We start from the raw sequence: 23,707 nt of genomic DNA, 5'->3' as shown, positions 1-23,707 counted from the left end.
CGCCTGTCATCAAAATTTGCAGATGCTTATACCCCTTAACAGTCATTTTGAGACATTTGGTTTCCAGACTACTCACGGTTTTGGGCCCAGAAAATGCCAGGGTGGTATAGGAACCCCACAAGTGACCCCATTTTAGAAAAAAGACACCCCAAGGTATTCTGTTAGGTGTATGACGAGTTCATAGAAGATTTATTGTTTTTTTTTCACAAAGTGTCATTTTTCACTAACTTGTGACAAAAAATAAAATCTTCTATGAACTTGCCACACACCTAACGGAATACCTTGGGGTGTCTTCTTTCTGAAATGGGGTCACTTGTGGGGTTCCTTTACTGCCCTGGCATTTTAGGGGCCCTAAACCGAGAAATATCTCTGTAAATGGACAATTGTGTGTAAAAAAAATAAAAAAATTGTCATTTACAGAGATATTTCTCCCACCCAGCATGGGTATGTGTAAAAATACACCCCAAAACACATTATACTACTTCTCCTGAGTACGGCAATACCACATGTGTGGCACTTTTTTGCAGCCTAACTGCGCTAAGGGGCCCAAAGTCCAATGAGCACCTTTAGGCTTTACAGAGGTGCTTACAATTTAGCACCCCCAAAATGCCAGGACAGTAAACACACCCCACAAATGACCCCATTTTGGAAAGTAGACCCTTCAAGGTATTCAGAGAGGAGCATAGTGAGTCCGTGGCAGATTTCATTTTTTTTTTTGTCGCAAGTTAGAAGAAATGGAAACTTTTTTTTTTTTTTTTTTTTTGTCACAAAGTGTCATTTTCCGCTAACTGGTGACAAAAAATAAAATCTTCTATGAACTCACCATGCCTCTCAGTGAATACTTTGGGATGTCTTCTTTCCAAAATGGGGTCATTTGGGGGGTATTTATACTATCCTAGAATTTTAGCACCTCGTGAAACATGACAGGTGGGCAGAAAAGTCAGAGATGCTTGAAAATGGGAAAATTCACTTTTGGCACCATAGTTTGTAAACGCTATAACTTTTACCCAATCCAATAAATATACACTAAATGTTTTTTTTTTTTATCAAAGACATGTAGCAGAATAACTTTCGCGCTCAAATGTATAGTAAATTTTACTTTATTTGAAAAATGTCAGCACAGAAAGTTAAAAAAGTCATTTTTTTTACAAAATTCATGTCTTTTTTGATGAATATAATAAAAAGTAAAACTCACAGCAGCAATCAAATAGCACCAAAAGAAAGCTGTATTAGTGAGAAGAAAAGGAGGTAAAATTCATTTAGGTGGTAGGTTGTATGACCGAGCAATAAACTGTGAAAGCTGCAGTGGTCTGAATGGAGAAAAAGGCTCTGGTCCTTAAGGGGTAGAAAGACTGTGGTCCTCAAGTGGTTAAGTCTGAGGGCTGCAGGTCTCTGGAAAAGAGACCTGTCTTCGCTTTGCAAGTTTCAGACTTGCTCTGCTGAAGAATTTGCATACACTTGTCATGCAAATTGCCTAGCTGCCTCCTTTGATGGCTGGCAGTATAAAAGCCTTCTGATCCCAGAATACTTTGCTGGTCATGATGGTTTGTTACTGCTAAACACTCCTAGAGTGTCAGCCTTGCCTGTTTGTTAAAGATTATCTTAGAGTAATACCCGGGGACTGCACTAGGCATTCCTTCTAGTGCAGTCAGGTTGTATTATCTGTATTGCCTGTTCTATCTTGTCCTGTCCTTGCGATTGCACTGTCATCAGCGGTTGGCGATGGTGAATCGTTTGGTTCAGAACCTGGATCGCACTTGCCCTAGCGTTAGTGGCAGTGGATCTCTCTAGTCTATGTCTTGGAGTATTACCGTAGCTGCGGTTGCTACTGGTTACTCCTTCCATCTGTCTTGCCGTGTGGGATCGCACTCTCTCTGGCGGAAGAGCAGTGGATCTTGCTAGGCCTATTCCTGTACTCGGATCACACTTGCTCTGGTGTAAAAGAGCAGTGTATCCTGCTAGCTCTATTTCTGTACTCGGATCACACTTGCTCTGGTGGAAAAGAGCAGTAGGTCCGGCTAGCTTTGTTTCTGTACTTGGTTCACACTTGCTCTGGTGGAAAAGAGCAGTGGAACCTGCTTGCTCTGTTTCGGTACTTGGTTCGCACTCACTCTAGCGGTAGCAGCGGTGGTTCCTTCTGTACTCTGATTGGGAGTGTAGGCCAGAGCTACGGTTGCTGCTGGCCGCTCCTCCTCTCTGTCTTGTCTTGTACAAACGCTTGCTGTAGGCTCGGTGAGGTAACCGTTAGCAAGCGTTCGCGTCCTCTATTTTGTGTTTGTGTGTCATTGGTTAGTTAGGGTGGCACGCTTATCACTGGGCGCCTAACGCGCAGTGATCGTGCTTAAACGCGTTCGCTGTTGCGAATGAGTGCGGTGTTCGCGTTTAGTTAGCGTTTGTTATTTTCCTTATCTCCTGATTGTTGTTTGCTGTGCCTTTTGCTACTCTCGTGCTCTATACTGCTCGGCCTTGTGTCGCTGTTGGCAATCGCCAGTCTGGCGATTGCATTCATACTTTTGTTTCCGCTGATGTGTGTTCACCGTCGCTGGGTGGCGACTAGATTGGTGGACACACATTCACTCTGTCCCTGTGCTCCTTCTCTTTTAGGGCTGTCCAGCCCTGCCTTGCTTCAACTCGTACAATTCCCATCTGCCGTCTGTGGCAGTGCAGAGGCTGGGTTCGTCTGCACTCCATAGCTCCACCTGCCGGTGGGAATCACTCTCTACAGGTGCATAGCACCATAGCTGGGTTCCCTCCATTTACATGCTTGTGGAGGATTTCCATAGTGTCGGCGCTCGTCCTGTGCGCTGACCACGGAAATAAAATCCACAATCGTTACAGTATGACCAGCCAAACCGAAATTCCCAGTGTAGAGGGAATTTGCGATTTGTGCGATTTTGCCGAATTTGGTTATGGTTCCTTTAAGAGGTTTAAAAAACTAGCCTCTGAAAATAAGAAGGACTTCCTCTCTGAATGTGTAAGACTTTTTCTGGACCCTGTTTTTCAAAGTACTGATCCGTCCATATGGGCTCTTCTTCAGTTAGCCTATGTTCTCTTGCAGGGAGATCTGTTTTCATGGGCTTATGAGATTTTGAAAAGCAATTCCTGGAATGATAGTCCTTATCAGTTCCTTACACTAATATTTTCTCATTGGTTTAAATTGCCTTCCTTACCACCTATTCTGGATGAGTGTGTGCCTCTAACAACAAAGGAGCTCTAATAACAAAGGAGCAATAGCATATGTGGTCAGTAGAAGAGCCAGGCACCTCTGACAGAGGCACCTCTGACAGAGGTGACTGGCTCTTTTACTGACCACATATGCTATTGCTCCGTTGTTATTGCCTGATGAAGTGGGATCAAACCTGTGAAACGCGTTGCATATTTGGAGTTCATAAATAAAATATATTGACTGTCTTTACTACAGTTGTTGTGTGTCTACTTGGAGGAGGTAAGTCCACCACTACCTCCTCTATTTACCAAGAATTTGTTTTTTTAAGCTCATTTAGCTTCCTTTTATCCTTTTGGCGCCTTTGTTCTCCTGCATAATTGACTTCAGAAGTCTGCCTACACCCCACTTCCAATCAATATCGACAGCACTGAGGTGGCTAAAGTACCCTGCACCCTCCTCCTGGGCACTACCTTCTCCAGCGATCTCAGCTGGTGGCCACCCAGCGGAAAGCCCAGCAGAGGTTTTTTTCCACAGGCAACTGAGGAAGTTTGGCATGAGTCAAGAGATACTGACAAGTTTTTACTCCACCACCATTGAATCGATCCTCTGCACTTCCATCTTGGTCTGGAAAGCTGGTGTCAGTGCTGATTAGAGATGTCGCAAACCTCCGATTTTCGGTTTGCGAACCCCATTTGCGAACTTTCGTGGAAGGTTTGGTTCGCGCAAACTTTCGCGAACTGCAATAGACTTCAATGGGGAGGCGAACTTAAAAATTTTGAAAAATTTCTGCTGACTGGAAAAATGATAGAAAACTTGTTTTAAGGGGTCTAATACCTGGACAAAGACATGGTTGAGTGAAATACACATCAAAAGTCCCAGAAAAACAAGCAGTATTTTAAGGTCAGAAATCTCATTGAATGCTCAATTGCAGGCCTACACTACTTTACAATATCAGGCAGTGTACTCCCTCTCTCCCTCCCTCGGAGGGAGGAGGGTCTTGTCTTCCAGAGAATTGTAGTATGTCAAAAGCCAGCCTAGCATGTACCATTATGATATATCCAAGAGAAAAATTAGCTTGCTTAAAGTGGAATATAACCCTGCATTTCAACTTTGCTCTAAAACATTATTTACAGCATATTATATGCAACCAGCATTTTTTTTTTTACTAGACCAGCATTCGAAGGGTTACACACAGAGTTTTAAAGTTCTGTGGAGAGATATGCAGACGCATCCGAAGTTCAGATAGATACATTTAACTAAACAGAATGTAACAAGTGGTGAATGTTACACACTCTTTGGCTGTCCTCCAGCTCCTGCACAGTCAGAGAGAGTGAGTCACATTCCACACTTAGATACATTTAAGTAAACAAAATGTATCTATCTGAACTTCGGATGCATCTGCATTTCTCTCCAGGAACTTTAAAGCTCTGTGTGTAACCCTTCCAATGCTGGTGTAGTAAAAAAAAATGCTGGTTGCATATAATATACTGTAAATAATGTTTTAGAGCAAAGTTGAAATGCAGGGTTATATTCCCCTTTAAAGATTTGTAGTATGTCAAAAGCCAGCTTACATACCTTGGCCGGGAATTGAACCCAGGTCTGAGTGCATGGTAGGTAGCTACTTCTCCACTATACCACCACCAACACTAGATGCTGAAGCCAGCCTAGCATGTACCATTATGATATATCCAACAGAAAAATGAGCTTGCTTAAAGATTTGTAGTATGTCAAAAGCCAGCTTACATACCTTGGCCGGGAATTGAACCCAGGTCTGAGTGCGTAGAAGGTAGCTCACTTCCCCACTATACCACCACCAACACTACATGCTGAAGCCAGCCTAGCATGTACCATTATGATATATCCAAGAGAAAAATGAGCTTGCTTAATGATTTGTAGTATGTCAAAAGCCAACTCACATTGGCCAGGAATAGAACCCAGGCCTACCGCTCTGTAGGCTGCTATCCTAACCATTATACCACCAACACTACATGCTGAAACTTCTTGGAGCAGACTTACTTCCTTCCTCCAAAAGACACACATACATCCCCATAAAATCATTCAACAGCAACTGCGTGCACAGTCTTTGTGGTACACAATCTCTGTGGCACAATTGGTTAGCTTGTTTGGCTGTTAACTAAAAGGTTGGTGGTTCAAGCCCAGGCATGGCCTTTCCTTTTGTGTTCAATAGTTGTCCGAAGAGAACCCCAGATAGCCATGTAGATTCATCTCTCTCTCTCATAGGGATGGTCACCGCTTTCTGCGGAATTGTATTTTTCGCAATTTTGGGTAGAAATTGGTCATTCCATTCCGTTTGGTAGGAACGGAATTGCTTTTTCAATCCGGCAGAATTCCGAAATTGCCTGTGAAATTCTGCTGGTATCAGTTGATGGTTTTAAGCTGAAAATTCACTTCAATGGCATCAAGTCCTAGAGAGAGAGAGAGAGAGAGAGCTCATTTTTCTCTTGGGTATATAACAATGGTACATGCTAGGTTGGCTTCAGCATGTAGTGTTGGTGGTGGTATACTGGGGAAGTGAGCTACCTACCACGCATTCAGACCTGGGTTCAATTCCCAGCCAAGGTATGTAAGCTGGCTTTTGACATACTACAAATCTTTAAGCAAGCTCATTTTTCTCTTGGATATATCATAATGGTACATGCTAGGCTGCCTTCAGCATGTAGTGTTGGTGGTGGTATAGTGGGGTTGTGAGCTACCTACCACGCACTCAGACCTGGGTTCAATTCCCGGCTAAGGTATGTAAGCTGGCTTTTGATATACTACAATTCCCTGGAAGACAAGACCCTCCTCCCTCCGGGAGAGAGGGAGTAATATAAGGAACAACAATTAGCTAGAAACAAGCCTACAACAGCCTAACTAAACTCTCCCTAGCAGAGTCTGTCAGCAGCTGTCCCTTAACTAATTACTGTAGGCAGACGAGTGAGGAAAACCTTGCCTTTTATAAGGGGGGGGGGGGGGCTCCAGGAGTGAGTGCAGTCTGATTGGAGACAATGTGCCTGCTGACTGATGTAGAGGGTCAAAGTTCTGCTCAATGGAGCATCATGGGGGCGAATCGAACTTCCGGAAGGCGAACCACCCGAAGTTCGCCTGGAACCGTTCGCTGGCGAACCATTCGGGACATCTCTAGTGCTGATGACAGGCACAAACTGCAGAGGGTCATCAGGTCGGTGGAGTGGATCAACCCCTTGTGAGGAAACGCGGAAGAGCCGCCGCTAGTACTCAGAGTGAGGCGGCTGATTCCGCGTCCTCTATGGAGGCTGGCGTGTCAGAACGTGGAGAAACCGCCGCATGCTCTATGGACAAGGCGGTGGAGTCCGCGTCCGATGCGACGGTTTGTACGCATGGACCCGCCACTGACAAGGTGGCTAGACGCGGGGGGGCCGCCGCATGCTCGGATAGCGGTGCGGCTGACCCCGCGTGCAAGCCAGCAGAAACATTGCAACATTGTACTTATGTGGCTGGGACTGATAGTCCACACAGGTTCAGAAGGACGCGCGCGTGCTGAGAGGCAGAGCTTATATGACAGCCAGAAGAGAGTCAGCTGACCAAGCCGGTCAGCTGACATTTTCACCAGTTCTCATTGGTCCAGCACTTAGGGGAGGCGCTGGAGAGCGCTATAGTATATATACTGGGTGCTGGTCATTTCTCTGGTGTCTGGCGTTGCGATCACTACGTGGTAGCATTCAGACCCGTTGTCAGTTATCTGTGCGATTATCTGTCTTTGTCTCTAGATTAGTCCCGAGGTGTTGATGACCAAGGACCTCACACCTTAGTCTAGGAATCTGTTACCACCTGTGTTATTCTCTAGATTAGTTCCAGGGTGTTGATGATCAAGGAACTCACACCCCAGACTAGGAATCTGTTATCATCTGTGTTATTCTCTAGGCTAGTTCCAGGGTGTTGATGATCAAGGAGCTCGCACCCAAGACTAGGCATTGTTGATTATTTGTTATGACCTTCTGTTTTCCTGACTACTCCTCTGATCTCTGATTTTGTACTACGCTATTTTGATACCATGTTGCCGAACTCGGCTTGCCTTAGGATTCCGCATCTGTCTCCTGTCTTTGTACTTGATCTGTCTGTGTGTTGACGACCTGGCCTGCCCGACCTTGAGAGCTATCTCCACTGTTAGGAGATAGTTCACAGATCTGTTAGTGACACTCCCCCTTGGGTGTCACTCACGTTCTGTCCTTCCTACGCTCTGCCTGACTCCTCCCCCGGGAGGGTTTAGGCTAACGGAAGGAAAGTGCTTTTGTGCAGTACTCCTTACTGCGATGCACCTGCTCCTCAGGTGCAGTCCTCAAAGTAATACTGTTGCACCAAACACTCATCACTCAGGTGTCCAGAGGTTAGAGATATATCTGATTATCGGTGATACTGCAGGTCATCAATAATCGGGTATATATCTGTATTCTCGGTGATACTGCAGATCACCGGTAATAAGACCCTCTCTGTGTTACACCGATCGTTACAGAACGCCAGACCCAAAAAATGCTAATGGACGCACACACTGACCGTCTGGGGGCACTTACCACTTCGGTGGATAAAATCAATCAAGTGCTGGGTAGTCACCAGACATTAATTGATGCTTTGTCCGGGTCCTTACGAACCCTCCAGACGGTCGTGGATGAAGTGCGATCCCCTCCTAGCACAGACATACGTATGTCTGTACCTGAAAAATTTTCTGGTCACAGATCTGACTTCCGAAATTTTAGGAGCAGAGTGTTGTCTTACTTTGAGTTGAGACCTGGATCTTCTGTAACTATGGCCAAAGGGTCACATTTATTAAGACCTTGTTATCAGGCGATTCTCAGACCTGGGCGTACAGTCTACCTGCCGGTGATTTAGCCCTGACCTCGGTAGAGGAATTTTTTAAAGCCATGGCAATAATTTACGACGATCCGGACATTGCCTCGACCTCTGAGCGGAAGCTCAAGTTGTTGCGTCAAGGCAAGAGTCCGGTCGAGGAGTAAGCTGCTGAATTTAGGAGGTGGTCAGTGTCAGTGTCAGCCAGGTGGGGCACCTATGCCCTTTTGGATTGCTTTTTATCAGGGTTATCAGATGAAGTCTCTGATCTTATGTTAAGTCAGCCTAAACCTAAGACCATCGATGAGGCCATTACATCGGCCATTAGAATTGATCGTAGGCTACGCTATCAGAGGCAGACCCGGGGTAGAAACCAGGTAAAATTAGTGTCCTACGCAGCCCCTCCTGTGTCTCCACTTCCTCCCGTTTCACCTCCACCCGAGCCAATGCAGATTGGTCGGTCCAAGTTGTCTCAAGTGGAGCGGAGACGCAGGATTTCTGAGCAGCTGTGCCTTTATTGTGCAGAGGGGGGTCATAGAGTACGGAATTGCCCTAAGAAGTCGTGAAACGCTACTGCCTAGGAGTAGTTGGGGGTAATACCCTAGGCGCACAGCTCTCACCCCTTGAGGATAAACGGTTGCTTCTCCCTTGTACAATTACATGGGAGAATAAAGCTGAAGCCACTGAGGCCTTTGTTGATTCAGGCTCAGCGGCTAATTTTATGGATTACGAATTTGCTAAGAAATTAGGTATTCCGCTCACCCCGGTAAAACCACCCGTCCAGGTTACGGCAGTGGATGATTCCCCCCTGCAACGTAACCGTCCTCTGTCTGAGACACCAGAGGTGGAAGTCACTATAGGGGTGCTGCATGGAGAAAAGTTACAGTGTTTTGTATTACGCATGACTACCTCCACAATTATCCTGGGCATGCCGTGGTTACACCTTCACTCCCCTCAGATTAATTGGGCCACTGGTCAGCTAACGAGCTGGTCAGCCCATTGTTTCCATCATTGTTTAGTGAAGGTGACCTTGGGCCAGACCAGGATTCATTTGGAGGGGGTACCGGAACAGTATTCCGAGTTTTCAGATGTGTTTTGTCCGAAAGCCACTGATAAATTGCCTCCACATCGCCCTTTCGATTGCCCTATTGATCTCCAATCTGGTTGTATGCCCCCTAGAGGTCATCTCTACAATTTATCTGGGTCGGAAAAAGTGGCCATGCAGGAGTATATCCGTGAAAACTTAGCTAAGGGATTCATTCGCCCTTCCCGGTCACCTGCCGGAGCGGGTTTCTTTTTTGTTAAAAAAAAAGGACGGAGGCCTTCGGCCTTGCATTGATTACCGGGGTCTGAATAAGATCACAGTAAAAAATCGCTATCCATTACCTTTGATAGACGATTTATTCACTCAGGTCACTAATGCTAAGATTTTCTCGAAATTGGATTTGAGGGGTGCATACAACCTGGTGCGGATCAGAGAGGGCGATGAATGGAAAACGGCCTTTAACACACCCGATGGGCATTACGAGTACCTGGTGATGCCCTTCGGGTTGTGTAACGCCCCAGCCATTTTTCAGGAATTAATTAATGAGGTATTTAGGGAGGTGTTGGGAAGATTTGTCCTAGTATATCTCGATGATATACTGATTTTCTCTGACAATCTCTCTGAGCACAGGACTCACGTCAAGTTTGTGCTGAACAAGTTAAGACAAAACATGCTGTATGCCAAATTGGAGAAATGCATTTTTGAGGTGACTTCGGTCGCTTTTTTGGGGTACATAATTTCCACCTCGGGCCTGTCTATGGATCCTGCCAAAGTCTCTGCTGTTCTGGAATGGCCACAGCCAGTGGGACTGAAATCCCTCCAGAGATTTTTAGGCTTTGCTAATTACTATAGAAGGTTCATAAAGGGGTATTCCACAGTCATTGCACCCCTCACCAGTCTCACTAAGAAAGGGGCAGATACTAACCATTGGTCCCCCGAAGCTCTGGCTGCTTTCTCCAGTTTGAAAGAATTGTTTTGCTCGGCACCCATTTTGAGACACGTTGACACCTCCTATCCCTTTATTGTAGAGGTAGACGCCACAGAGGTCGGGGTAGGGGCTGTGCTGTCTCAGTGCTCTGGGTTGCAGGGTAGATTGCACCCCTGTGCCTATTTCTCTCGTAGGTTTTCACCAGCAGAGAAAAACTACGATATAGGCAACAGGGAGCTCCTAGCCATCAAATTGGCCTTTGAAGAGTGGCGTCATTGGCTAGAGGGAGCAGAACATACGATTACAGTTTATACTGATCACAAAAATTTGGAATACATTGAGGGGGCTAAAAGACTAAGCCCCCGTCAGGCTCGATGGTCTTTGTTTTTCTCGAGATTCAGGTTTATAATTACGTACACTCCGGGTAGTAGAAACATTAAAGCGGATGCCCTGTCCAGATGCTTTGAACCGGAGACAGCACAGCCCTCAGACCCAGTGACCATTGTTCCTCAGAGAGTAGTGTTGGCAGCCACAGAGACTTGGAGAGACTGGACGGAGACTTTAAGTCCGTTCCAGCAGGATGTCCCTGAAGGAAAGCCTCAGGGAGTTATGTTTGTACCATTGCCATTCCGCCTCCAGATATTGCAGATGTTCCACTCCCACAAAAATGCTGGACACCCTGGTGCCACCAGAACACAGGTTCTTGTTGCTAGGTGTGCATGGTGGCCTTCATTGGCAACTGACTGCAAGGAGTATGTGAGAGAATGTGCAGTGTGTGCAAGAAGTAAACCCTCCCGGCTGGCACCTGTGGGAACGTTGCAGCCTTTGCCCACCCCGAGTGAACCATGGACCTATTTGTCCATGGATTTTGTGGGCGAGCTTCCAAGATCTGAGGGCATGTCGGTCATTTGGGTGGTAGTCGACCGTTTCAGTAAAATGGCCCATTTTGTGCCCTTGAAAGGACTCCCCTCTCGGCCCAGGAGCTGGCCGATCTTTTCATCATCCACGTTTTCCGACTACATGGCATTCCGGAAAACATAGTGTCAGATCGGGGGGTCCAGTTTGTTTCTAGATTTTGGAGGGCATTTTGTCATCAAATGGGCATGGAACTGTCATTTTCATCGGGCTACCACCCACAGACCAATGGTCAGACTGAGAGAGTCAATCAGTCACTAGAACAGTTTTTGAGATGTTATGTTGCGGATGCGCAGAATGATTGGGTCAAATTCTTGCCGTTTGCAGAATTTGCACACAATAATTTGAAAAGCTCTTCCTCTGGATTTTCTCCGTTCCAGGTGGTAACTGGAAGGTTGCCTAAGTTTTCCCCTTTGCCGATAGCTTCCACTCCGTTTCCAGCTCTGGAGGCTTGGCAAAAATCATTTGAAGATATTTGGGGGATCGTGAAAAATAATTTAGAGAAGGCTTTTCAAAGTCAGAAAGGTCAAGCTAACAAAAGACGATCCTTAGAGTGGAAGTTTCAGCCAGGAGACTTGGTCTGGGTGTCCACACGTCATTTAACCCTGAAACAGCCCTCGCCCAAGTTAGGGCCCAGGTTTGTGGGTCCTTTCCCGGTAACCAGGAAGATCAACAATATTACTTATGCCATTGATCTTCCGGCCAGCATGCGGGGTGTAAGATCCTTTCATGTGTCCCTGCTTAAACCAGCAGTCCATATGGGTTCCACTCCTCCTCCTCCTGTGATGGTGGATGACCAACCTGAGTACGAAGTAGAAAAGATTTTAGACTCACGTGTGGTACAGAACTTAGTTCAGTATTTAGTTCACTGGAAAGGGTATGGTATCGAGGAGAGATCATGGGTACCTGAGTGTCGCATGCATGCGGACAAGTTAAGAAGGGAGTTCCACGCTTTATATCCTGAGAAACAGGAAAGAAGCTGTCCGGAGTCCACTCCTCAGGGAGGGGGGGGGGGGTACTGTGGACACGTGGAAGAGCCGCCGCTAGTACTCAGAGTGAGGCGGCTGATTCCGCGTCCTCTATGGAGGCTGGCGTGTCAGAATGCGGATAAACCGCCGCATGCTCTGTGGACAAGGCGGTGGAGTCCGCGTCCGATGCGGCGGTTTGTACGCATGGACCTGCCACTGACAAGGTGGCTAGACGCGGGGGGGCCGCTGCATACTCGGATAGCGGTGCGGCTGACCCCGCGTGCAAGCCAGCAGAAACATTGCAACATTGTACTGGTGTGGCTGGGACTGATAGTCCACACAGGTTCAGAAGGACGCGTGCGTGCGCTGAGAGGCAGAGCTTATATGACAGCCAGAAGAGAGCCAGCTGACCAAGCCGGTCAGCTGACATTTTCACCAGTTCTCATTGGTCCAGCACTTAGGGGAGGCGCTGGAGAGCGCTATAGTATATATACTGGGTGCTGGTCATTTCTCTGGTGTCTGGCGTTGCGATCACTACGTGGTAGCACTCAGACCCGTTGTCAGTTATCTGCGCGATTATCTGTCTTTGTCTCTAGATTAGTCCCGAGGTGTTGATGACCAAGGACCTCACCCCTTAGTCTAGGAATCTGTTACCACCTGTGTTATTCTCTAGGCTAGTTCCAGGGTGTTGATGATCAAGGAACTCACACCCCAGACTAGGAATCTGTTATCATCTGTGTTATTCTCTAGGCTAGTTCCAGGGTGTTGATGATCAAGGAGCTCACACCCAAGACTAGACATTGTTGATTATTTGTTATGACCTTCTGCTTTCCTGACTACTCTTCTGATCTCTGATTTTGTACTACGCTATTCTGATACCCTGTTGCCGAACTCGGCTTGCCTTAGGATTCCGCATCTGTCTCCTGTCTTTGTACTTGATCTGTCTGTGTGTTGACGACCTGGCCTGCCCGACCTCGAGAGCTATCTCCACTGTTAGGAGATAGTTCACAGATCTGTTAGTGACACTCCCCCTTGGATGTCACTCACGTTCTGTCCTTCCTACGCTCTGCCTGACTCCTCCCCTGGGAGGGTTTAGGCTAACGGAAGGAAAGTGCTTTTGTGCAGTACTCCTTACTGCTTTGCATCTGCATCTCAGGTGCAGTCCTCAAAGTAATACTGTTGCACCAAACACTCTCATCACTCAGGTGTCCAGAGGTTAGAGATATATCTGATTATCGGTGATACTGCAGATCATCAATAATCGGGTATATATCTGTATTCTCGGTGATACTGCAGATCACCGGTAATAAGACCCTCTCTGTGTTACACCGATCGTTACACCCCTCCTCTCACTGGCCCTCCTATACAGCTCCAGACGGCGCTTTAGGGCACTGAGGATTGCCAGTGACCCCTCTCACCCAAGACATTGCTTTTTCAGCCTACTTCCATTGGGCCGAAGGAAGGCTACGGACCATTCTCGCCCGTACCTCTAGACACAGGCTGGAGGTGGGATTAAAGTGAAACTTGAGGTGTAAGGAAGGTGTGACGGGAGGTGTGAGAAAGGTGTGATGAAAGTAGAACTGGAGGTGTGAGGAAAGTGTGACTGTAGGTGGGATAAAAGTGGAACTGGAGGTGTGAGGAAGGTGTAACTGGAGGTGGGATGAAAGTGCAACTGGAGGTGTGAGGAAGGTGTGACTGTAGATGGGATGAAAGTGGAACTGGAGGTGTGAGAAAGGTGTGACGGGAAGTGTGAGGAAAGTGTGACTGGAGGTGGGATGAAAGTGGAACTGGAGGTGTGAGGAAGGTGTAACTGGAGGTGGGATAGAAGTGGAACATGAGGTGTAAGGAAGATGTGACGGGAGGTGGGATGAAAGTGGAACTAGTGGTATAAGGAAGGTGTGACTGGAGGTGGGATGAAAGAGGAACTGGAGGTGTGGGGGGGTGTGACTGGAGGTGGGATGAAAGTGGAACAGGAGGTGTGAGTAAGGTGTGACTGAAGGTGGGATGAAAGTGGAACTGGAGGTGTGAGGAAGGTGTGACTGGAGGTGGGATAAAAGTGGAACAGGGTGTGTGAGTAAGGTGTGACTGAAGGTGGGATGAAAGTGGAACTGGAGGTGTGAGTAAGGTGTGACTGAAGGTGGGATGAAAGTGGAACTGGAGGTGTGAGGAAGGAGTGAGTGGAGGTGGGATGAAAGTGGAACAGGAGGTGTGAGTAAGGTGTGACAGAAGGTGGGATGAAAGTGGAGCTGGAGGTGTGAGGAAGGTGTGACTGAAGGTGGGATGAAAGTGGAACTGGAGGTGTGAGGAAGGTGTGACTGGAGGTGGTATGAAAGTGGAACTGGAGGTGTGAGTAAGGTGTGACTGAAGGTGGGATGAAAGTGGAACTAAAATTGTGAGGAAGGTGTGACTGGAGGTGGGATGAAAGTGGAACAGGAGGTGTGAGTAAGGTGTGACAGAAGGTGGGATGAAAGTGGAACTGGAGGTGTGAGTAAGGTGTGACTGAAGGTGGGATGAAAGTGGAACTGGAGGTGTGAGGAAGGTGTGACTGGAGGTGGGATGAAAGTGGAACTGGAGGTGTGAGTAAGGTGTGACTGAAGGTGGGATGAAAGTGGAACTGGAGGTGTGAGGAAGGTTTGACTGGAGGTTAAATGAAAATGGAACTGGAGGTGTGAGGAAGGCATGACTAGAGGTGTGAGGAAGGTGTGACTGGACGTAGGATGAAAGTGGAACTGGAGGTGTGAGAAAGGTGTGATGGGAGATGTGAGGAAGGTGTGACTGGAGGTGGGATGAAGGTGGAACCGGAGGTGTGAGAAAGGTGTGATGGGAGGTGTGAGGAAGGTGTGACTAGAGGTGGGATGAAAGTGGAACTGGAGATGTGAGGAAGGTGTGACTGGAGGTAGGATGAAAGTGGAACTGGAGGTGTGAGAAAGGTGTGAATGGAAGTGGGATGAAAGTAGAACTGGAGGTCTGAGAAAGGTGTGAGGGCCTTTTTCCACTAGCCTGCGATTTGCTTCTGACTGCAAATCGCAAGGTACATTAAACTAATGGAAACTGCAGCAGCAATTTCCATTAGTGCGATCCGATTGCGATGCGATTTTGGTCAAAGCGCAATCGTCGTCCTGCTGCGTTTTGTATGCGATTGAGCTGGACTATAATGAGTATAGTAGCTCAATCACAATCGCAATCGCATGGTGGAAATTGAAATGTGATTGCGATCGCGATCGTAATTGCGATCGCAATGGCGATCGCATTTCATAGTGGAAAAGAGCCCTGAATGGAAGTGGGATGAAAGTGGAACTGGAGGTGTGAGAAAGGTGTGATTGGAGGTGGGATGAAAGTGGAACTGGAGGTGTGAGAAAGGTGTGAATGGAAGTGGGATGAAAGTGGAACTAGAGGTGTGAGGAAGGTGTGACTGGAGGTAGGATGAAAGTGGAACTGGAGGTGTGAGAAAGGTGTGATTGGAGGTGGGATGAAAGTAGAACTAGAGGTGTGGGAAAGGTGTGATTGGAGGTAGGATGAAAGTAGAACTGGAGGTGTGAGAAAGGTGTGAATGGAAGTGGGAGAAAAGTAGAACTGGAGGTGTGAGGATGGTGTGACGAAGGCGGGATGAAAGTAAAACTGGAGGTGAGAGGAAAGTGTGACTGAAGGTGGGATGAAAGTGGAACTGGAGGTGTGAGAAAGGTGTGACTGGAGGTGGGATGAGAGTGGAACTGGAGGTGTGAGGAAGATGTAACTGGAGGTGGGATGAGAGTGGAACTGGAGGTGTGAGGAAAGTGGAACTGGAGGTGGGATGAAAATAGACCTTGAGATCTATTGAAGATGGGACTGGAGTACTAGCAGAGTGGTGGTGTAATTGGAACTGTGATGAATGTGATGAAGGCATGACTGGAGATCTGATAAAAGCATGACTGTAAGTGTGATGAAAGCATGATGAGTTTATGACTGGAGTTGAGATGACTCAAGAGTTGTGATGGTGGTGTAATTGGAGTTGTTAAGAAGGTGAGACTAAAGATTACTGTTGATTATAATGGACAATTGCATTAATGAAATTTTGCTTCATTTTCGGAATTACAATCTTGATCGTAATTACCGTTTTGTTTTTCCAAGTTACATGTGATTCTGCAAAGTTACACAGAATTACCTTAAAGGAGTACTATCAAACTTTACCAATTTCTGTCTGTAGCATAAATCAAAATTGCAACAACAGTCTGTGCGAAAACAGCATATCTTTCTGCTGTGCAGTGTAGCTTTTTTTAAAAAATATACCTTATAGACGGCATCTGACACACTGACGGCGACGGGTTATGGGGCAGCTCATTACGTGAGAGGGGATTCCTTTTTTACAGTGCGGCAGTGCATTATCCTAGTTTCATGTTCCCCCACATCAGAGCGCACTATACAGCAGTGACCCGCCGAAGCCTGCTATGAGGAGCGAGAGACAACCGCTCTCGCTCCTATTCTGCCCAGCCAATCCGCCCCAGAGGGAGACTTCCGTGTGTCGGGCTGCCTATGCTACGCAACGGCAAGCATAAGCTGGAGGAGGGCGTGTCATGATCCTTCCCTTCGGCTCCTGCTTCCGAAGCATTCAGGAGCAGTGACGCGCCCTCCTCCAGCTTATGTTTGCCACTGCATAGCAATGGCAGCCCGACACACGGAAGTCTCCCTCTGGGGCAGATTGGCTGGGCAGAATAGGAGCGAGAGCATTTCCTGAACAACAGTTGCAAAATTTAACTGACATAATAGTGTGCAAGTGATTAGGGAGGCCGGCTGGTATCTTGCTATTTTGGCAGTTAAACTGTTGTTCAGGAAATGCTGTTGAAAACAAAGAAAGCCCTGCGAATCCCCCTTAAAAAGATGGACTGGCCCAAAACCTGTCATCTGTCACATTTTTTAACTGCCTACTTTTTTCGCGAAATAACCCATTTAATAGCAAAGCCCCCTTATATGCTAGAAAAACCAAATTTGGAGGTTATGTTGGGGTGGGACATTTCCGAGGCTATTGGCATGGGAACTTTTTTTTAAAAAGATACATGTAAGTATTTCTGGTTAATTAAGATTAATAAAGGACTTTATTCATTGTTGTGTTTGTATTTCATTTAACCTTTTGTGGAAATGGGTAAGGGGTACTTTGTACCCTGGTAAGGGGGGTGGGCATCTAGGGGTCCCCTTCTTAAAGGGGACTCTCAGAAGCCACCATGACACCCCCAGGGAGTCATCGCCCCCAATTCCTCCTATGGCACCAGTGGATTGGACAAGGGCTCCGGGGGGGGGGGGGGGGGGGGGGGGGGCGAGTTGGGGGGGGGGAGGCTTGGCCCACCCCTCTCCCCTGGAGCACCCCCATACCATGGACCATGCGGGCTGGTATAGCTCAGGGTGCAAAGCCCCACTCGGCCGGGGCAAAGCATTCTGGCTATTCCAGCCTTCATGAGAGACAAGGGGTTAAAAGTGCTCGGGGGGAGGACTCCATGTCATTTTTTTTTTATTTCCCGCACTCTGAACATAAAAAAAGTTTTAAAAATAAAAAGTTATCTTTATACAGCCATTTTGCAGCTGTATAGCGATTCCTGGCCAAACCGTTGCGGCTCCGGTGGGGTTTCCAGGGGGTCCGTACGCACTGCGTACGGACCCCCTGGAAACCTCGTCATGAAATTCATTCTTCTTTCCTTTGATACATGTAAATTTATACTACCGTCAGGTTTGCTACATCATCTGTCATAGGGCTTGATTCACTAACCAGTCAGCACGTGTTAAAGGATACCCGACATGTGACATGATAAGTAGAGTGGGGCCGAACCTCCGATTTTAGGTTCGCGAACCGGGTTCGCGCAAAAGTTCGCGAACCGCAATAGACTTCAATGGGGATGCGAACTTTGAAAAAAAAAATTATGCTGGCCACAAAAGTGATGGAAAAGATGTTTCAAGGGGTCTAACACCTGGACCCCCAGGTGGAGGAGTGGGATGCATGCCAAAAGTCCCCAGGAAAAATCTGGATTTGACGCAAAGCAGCGTTTTAAGGGCAAAAATCACATTGAATGCTAAATGACAGGCCTAAAGTGCTTTCAAACATCTTGCATGTGTATACATCAATCAGGTAGTGTAATTAAGGTACTGCTTCACACTGACACACCAAACTCACCGTGTAACGCATCGCAAATAGCTGTTTGTGTAGTGACGGCCGTGCTGGACTGGTGCGTACCATGGCGAGAGTGCAGGTTTTGGTGGCTTTACAGCCCATATGGTCGCCTGGCTGATGTAGCTGAATGACAGAACAGTGACTGTCCAGCTGATCAAATTTGGTCTGACCACAATGAGGCAACAACCTTATTATCGTGGGTGTGCCCCCCGAGACACTCATCTAGGCGCCGGTCATTGCTTCATTGTGATACGCAAGCCCCTTCACCACGGCAAGGTAATGATCACGAAGGGGAATGGGTGCATGTACATGCCTTTTCTTTTGTTGTTGCAGCTGCCCGCAGTGCAGCCAGAAAAATTAGGCAGTCATGTACACGCACCAGAAAAATTATTACAGCGGCCGCTGCTAGCAGCGGCCTAAAAAATTCAGCAATCCGCCTGGAGTCCCGGACCCTGTTGGCGGTGGCGGAGAAGGTAGTGAAGCGGTCTGCAGGCAGACATGCTGTGTGGAGGGACTGGGAGCAACTTAGTCTTCTTGGGGCAGGCCAGGCAGACAGTCACACGGCGTGCAGGCAGAGATGCTGTGTGTGCGGGGACTGACTTAGTCTTGGGGCGGGCAGCAGCCCTCCGGGATCCATGCCTCATTTTGATAAAGGTGAGGTACTTAACAGTTTTGTGACTTAGGCGACTTCTCTTCTCAGTGACAATGCCTCCAGCTGCGCTGAAGGTCCTTTCTGACAGGACGCTTGCGGCAGGGCAGGAGAGAAGTTGGATGGGAAATTGGGACAGCTCTGGCCACAGGTCAAGCCTGCGCACCCAGTAGTTCAAGGGATCCTCATCGCTGTTCACAGCAGTGTCTACATCCACACTTAAGGCCAGGTAGTCGGCTAGCTGCCGTTTCAGGCGTTGGTGGAGGGTGGATCCGGAAGGGCTACGGCGAGTCGTTGGACTAAAGAACGTCCGCATGTCCGACATCACCATGAGATCGCTGGAGCGTCCTGTCTTGTTCTGCATGTGCTGCATCCTTTCCACCTTCAGGTGAGTTGGTAACAGGTCCGCCACTTTGTGCCTGTACCGAGGGTGTAGTAGTGTGGCCACCCAGTACGCGTACGTTAAAAAAGGGCCTCGGGGAACAAAGGGCGCAGGGTTTTAAACGATAAGCATGAATAACGTTTAAAAAAAATTGTGCTATATTTCGTTTAAAAATAATGTTTTATAAAGTTATAAATCATTAAATAATGTGTATGAAATCGGCAATTGTAAAAACGTTAATCTTCTCTGTTTAAAAAGTGAAATGTATAATAACGTTTTATAAAGGATTAATAAGAATTTTACTAAAACGATACCTAACCCTACTCTCATACAGAACCCTCCCTGTACCTACCCCTAACCCCTAGACCCCCCTGGTGGTGCCTAAACCTAAGACCCCCCTGGTGGTGCCTAAACCTAAGACCCCCCTGGTGGTGCCTAAACCTAAGACCCCCCTGGTGGTGCCTAAACCTAAGACCCCCTGTGATAAGCATGAATTAATAAAGTTTTAAAAAATATTGTGCCGTTTTTCTTTTAAAAATAATGTTTTAAAAATATTGTACTGTTTTTAGTTTAAAAATAATGTTTTAAAAAAATATTGTACTGTTTTTCGTTTAAAAATAATGATTAAAAAATTAGAAATCATTAAATAATGTGTAATCATGAGAAGCAGTTATAAAACATTAAAAGTCTCCGGGCGCCGCTTATAAAACGTTATTTTTCTCCGGCGCCCTTTTTTCCTGTTGGGCGCCCATTAAACGATATTTATTATGCGAGTGAATGGCGGCGCCCTTTTTGTCCACCTGCCTCATGCGCCCAAATTTCCTGTACCGCCCTCTTTTGTCCTCCTTTAACCGCAAGTACAGGTAGTTTTGAGGATACCGCCACTGCAGCCACCACTGGGATCACTCCTCTTCTGTCCCGCCAATGCAAGTGCAGGGAGTTTGGAGGATACAGCAATGGCAGCCACCGCTAGGATCACCCTTATTCTGTCCCGCCACCGCAAGACCAGAAAATTCAGAGGAAAGCTGCCGGTATGCTGAGATGCTTGGATCCCACTACTGTTGCCCCGCTGTGGAGTGACCGGTACCAAGGAGCCCCAGTGAGCACACAGATAGGTAAGAGAATTTCCGCTGTGCTATCTGCATCATCTGTTAGGGGGCACATTCGGACTACAAGACACAGGGACTTTTTCCTCCCACTTTAGGGGGAGAAAAAGTATGTCTTATAGTCCCAAAAATATAGTACTCTTCTGTGTGAAAATTTGTTTTCTCATTATCATAGACTTTTATACATTTGGTGACGTGTTTTCACATGTTCACATATTTTCATCTGTATGAAAATGTGACATTTTACAAAAATAATAGTGAAAATATGCACACATTGTTATTGCTGTGATTGTATCTTACCTGTATACAAAGATGGGAACTAGGAAATCTGTGAAATTTGGTTCCATTTTTGCCTCCTCCACCTTTTCCATCATAGGAGAGTAATTATCTTCCCAGTGAACTTCTTCATCCATAGGAAGGAAATTGCCTGTAAGTAAAATAGACAACTAAATGGCTAAAAATGTCACTCCACCAACCAGCTTATTAAATAATCCAAAGCAATTTATTAAAATTAATTTCTACGACTGAAGAAAAAAGTGAGGTGTGTGCTCTGTCCAGGTTCACCGGACTATATACTGGCTGCCTGATTATCTATTCACTAATTAAGGCCCCTTTTCCATTAGCAGTTGATAGCCAGTGAAAAGCCTCTCACACTTTCACAACTGCTTGCTGCTGCCTGGCAGCCGCTTGCTGCTGCTTGGTTACTGCTTGCTACTGCTTGGTTACTGCGCACTGCTGCCTGGCAACTGTGTGCTGAGCACACAGTTCACCTGTCCGTGGAAATGGGCCCTTAATGGCATAGAATTTGCTGAAAGCATCTGCCTGACACAATATGTAGGGTCAACACTACCTCACTGCTATATCCTGCAGGAGTTGGCCCACACAAAACACTTTGAATCTCAACAGGATGTTGCATGTAGGCCTTCTATGCCCCGAAAAGCAGCACAGACACCCCCCAAGCACTCTCATGGCCAGGAGGTGGGGAGCAGAGAAACACAGACAGCCAACCCGCCTGGCCAGAGCCCTGGGGGGACCATCAACGTTGCCCCCATCTGGGAAAGGTACAGTACCTTACCTATTGTGACTTTGCCTGCAATTATGCATGACCTGTAAACGATGACCACCAAAATGTAAGGTGGGGAGGGGGGGAAGAGGCACAGGCAGACCTGTAAAAATCTGTGAGGAAAGGGGTGAGTGCACTAACTGATTAATGAGTGGGATGCAAACTGGTCCCCCAGGGAAATCAGAAAATATTAGTGAAGTATAAACATAAGTAAAACACATAGATGGGTTAATAGAAGGGTACATAACCAGGTTCATAGGCATTTTGTAAATGCAATTTATTTTCAAAGTACAAAAAAACTTTCAACCAGCACCATTCTGGTGCACTGTGTTTTTTTTTTTGCACTCCTTTCAGTTTACCTCGTTCCCAGGCCACTCCTGACTAGTGTTGGGCGAACATCTAGATGTTCGGGTTCGGGCCGAACAGGCCGAACATGGCCGCGATGTTCGGGTGTTCGAGCCGAACGCCGAACCTAATGGAAGTCAATGGGGACCCGAACTTTTGTGCTTTGTAAAGCCTCCTTACATGCTACATACCCCAAATTTACAGGGTATGTGCACCTTGGGAGTGGGTACAAGAGGAAAAAAAATTAGCAAAAAGAGCTTATAGTTTTTGAGAAAATCGATGTTAAAGTTTCAAAGGGAAAACTGTCTTTTAAATGCGGGAAATGTCTGTTTTCTTTGCACAGGTAACATGCTTTTTGTCGGCATGCAGTCATAAATGTAATACAGATAAGAGGTTCCAGGAAAAGGGACCGGTAACGCTAACCCAGCAGCAGCACACGTGATGGAACAGGAGGAGGCGCAGGAGGAGAAGGCCACGCTTTGAGACACAACAACCCAGGCCTTGCATGAGGACAAGAAGCGTGCGGATAGCATGCATTTTGCCGCCATGCAGTCATAAATGTAATACAGATAAGAGGTTCCAGGAAAAGGGACCGGCAACGCTAACCCAGCAGCAGCACACGTGATGGAACAGGAGGTGGCGCAGGAGGAGAAGGCCACGCTTTGAGACACAACAACCCAGGCCTTGCATGAGGACAAGAAGCGTGCGGATAGCATGCATTTTGCCGCCATGCAGTCATAAATGTAATACTAGGGATGGGACGAATCCACAATTTTTTCGAATCCGAATCCGAATCCGAATCTGAAAAGGTTCTCGAATATCTCGAACCTTTCGAATCCCGAATCTAACGAATCCTGCACATAAGAATTGTGCGATCTGTGGTATAGTTGCCCGCAGTATAGGTAGCGAGGTAAAGGTGCCTTCAGTATAGCTAGCTAGGTATGGGTGCCTTCAATATTGGTAGCTTTCAGTATAGGTATAGGGGCCTGCAGTATAGGTAGAAAGGTATATGGGCCTTCAGTATAGGTAGCAGGGTATATGGGCCTTCAGTATAGGTAGCAGGGTATATGGGCCTTCAGTATAGGTAACAGGGTATATAGAGGCCTTAATTATAGGTAGGTATGTAGGTAGGTATAGGGGCCTTTAGGTAGGTAAAGGGACCTTCAGTATAGGTAGCAGGGTATAGGGCCTTAAGTATAGGTAGGTATGTAGGTAGGTAGGTATAGGGGCCTTTAGGTAGGTAGGTATAGGGGCCTTTAGGTAGGTAGGTAGGTAGGTACGTATAGGGGGCCTTTAGGTAGGTATAGTGGCCTGTAGGTAGGTAGGTATAATGGCCAGTAGGTAGGTAGGTATAGTGTCCTGTAGGTAGGTAGGTAGTTAAAGGGACCTTCAGTATAGGTAGCAGGGTATAGGGCCTTAAGTATAGGTAGGTATGTAGGTAGGTAGGTATAGGGGCCTTTAGGTAGGTAGGTATAGGGGCCTTTAGGTAGGTAGGCACGTATAGGGGGCCTTTAAGTAGGTAGGTAGGTATAGAGGCCTGTAGGTAGGTATAGGGGCCTTTAGGTAGGTAGGTAGGTAGGTACGTATAGGGGCCTTTAGGTAGGTAGGTAGGTATAGGGGCCTTTAGGTAGGTAGGTAGGTAGGTACGTATAGGGGGCCTTTAGGTAGGTATAGTGGCCTGTAGGTAGGTAGGTATAGTGGCCGGTAGGTAGGTATAGTGTCCTGTAGGTAGGTAGGTAGTTAAAGGGACCTTCAGTATAGGTAGCAGGGTATAGGGCCTTAAGTATAGGTAGGTATGTAGGTAGGTAGGTATAGGGGCCTTTAGGTAGGTAGGTAGGTATAGGGGCCTTTAGGTAGGTAGGTAGGTAGGTAGGTATAGGGGCCTTTAGGTAGGTAGGCACGTATAGGGGGCCTTTAGGTAGGTATAGGGGCCTTTAGGTAGGTAGGTAGGTAGGTATAGGGGCCTTTAGGCAGGTAGGCACGTATAGGGGCCTTTAGGTAGGTACAGGGGCCTTTAGGTAGGTAGGTAGGTACATATAGGGAGCCTTTAGGTAGGTATTGGGGCCTGTAGGTAGGTAGGTATAGTGGTAGGTAGGTAGGTAGGTACGTATCCTTTAGGTAGGTATAGGGGCCGGTAGGTAGGTATAGTGGCCGGTAGGTACGTATAGGGGGCCTTTAGGTAG

The 23,707-nt window shown here is 47.0% G+C and overlaps 1 protein-coding gene across 2 annotated transcripts in view; it reads right to left on the bottom strand.

The window, feature by feature from the left end:
- The window catches only part of LOC137524319 (uncharacterized), a 59,171-nt gene that overhangs the window by 18,898 nt on the left and 16,566 nt on the right, over positions 1-23,707 (bottom strand). For both annotated transcript variants that reach the window (XR_011022655.1, XM_068244043.1), the window contains exon 2: positions 20,417-20,543. Coding sequence is in view for 1 of the 2 variants with exons in the window: in XM_068244043.1 (XP_068100144.1) it covers positions 20,417-20,543 (127 nt within the window). In the remaining variant the exon portion in view is untranslated. The remainder of the gene's footprint in view (positions 1-20,416; positions 20,544-23,707) is intronic.

The sequence above is a fragment of the Hyperolius riggenbachi genome, chromosome 7, assembly GCF_040937935.1.
Source record: "Hyperolius riggenbachi isolate aHypRig1 chromosome 7, aHypRig1.pri, whole genome shotgun sequence".
Taxonomy (NCBI): Eukaryota; Metazoa; Chordata; class Amphibia; order Anura; family Hyperoliidae; genus Hyperolius; species Hyperolius riggenbachi.
The sequence above is the reverse complement of the archived record's forward strand: the minus strand, read 5'-3'. Positions and strand labels throughout refer to the sequence as shown.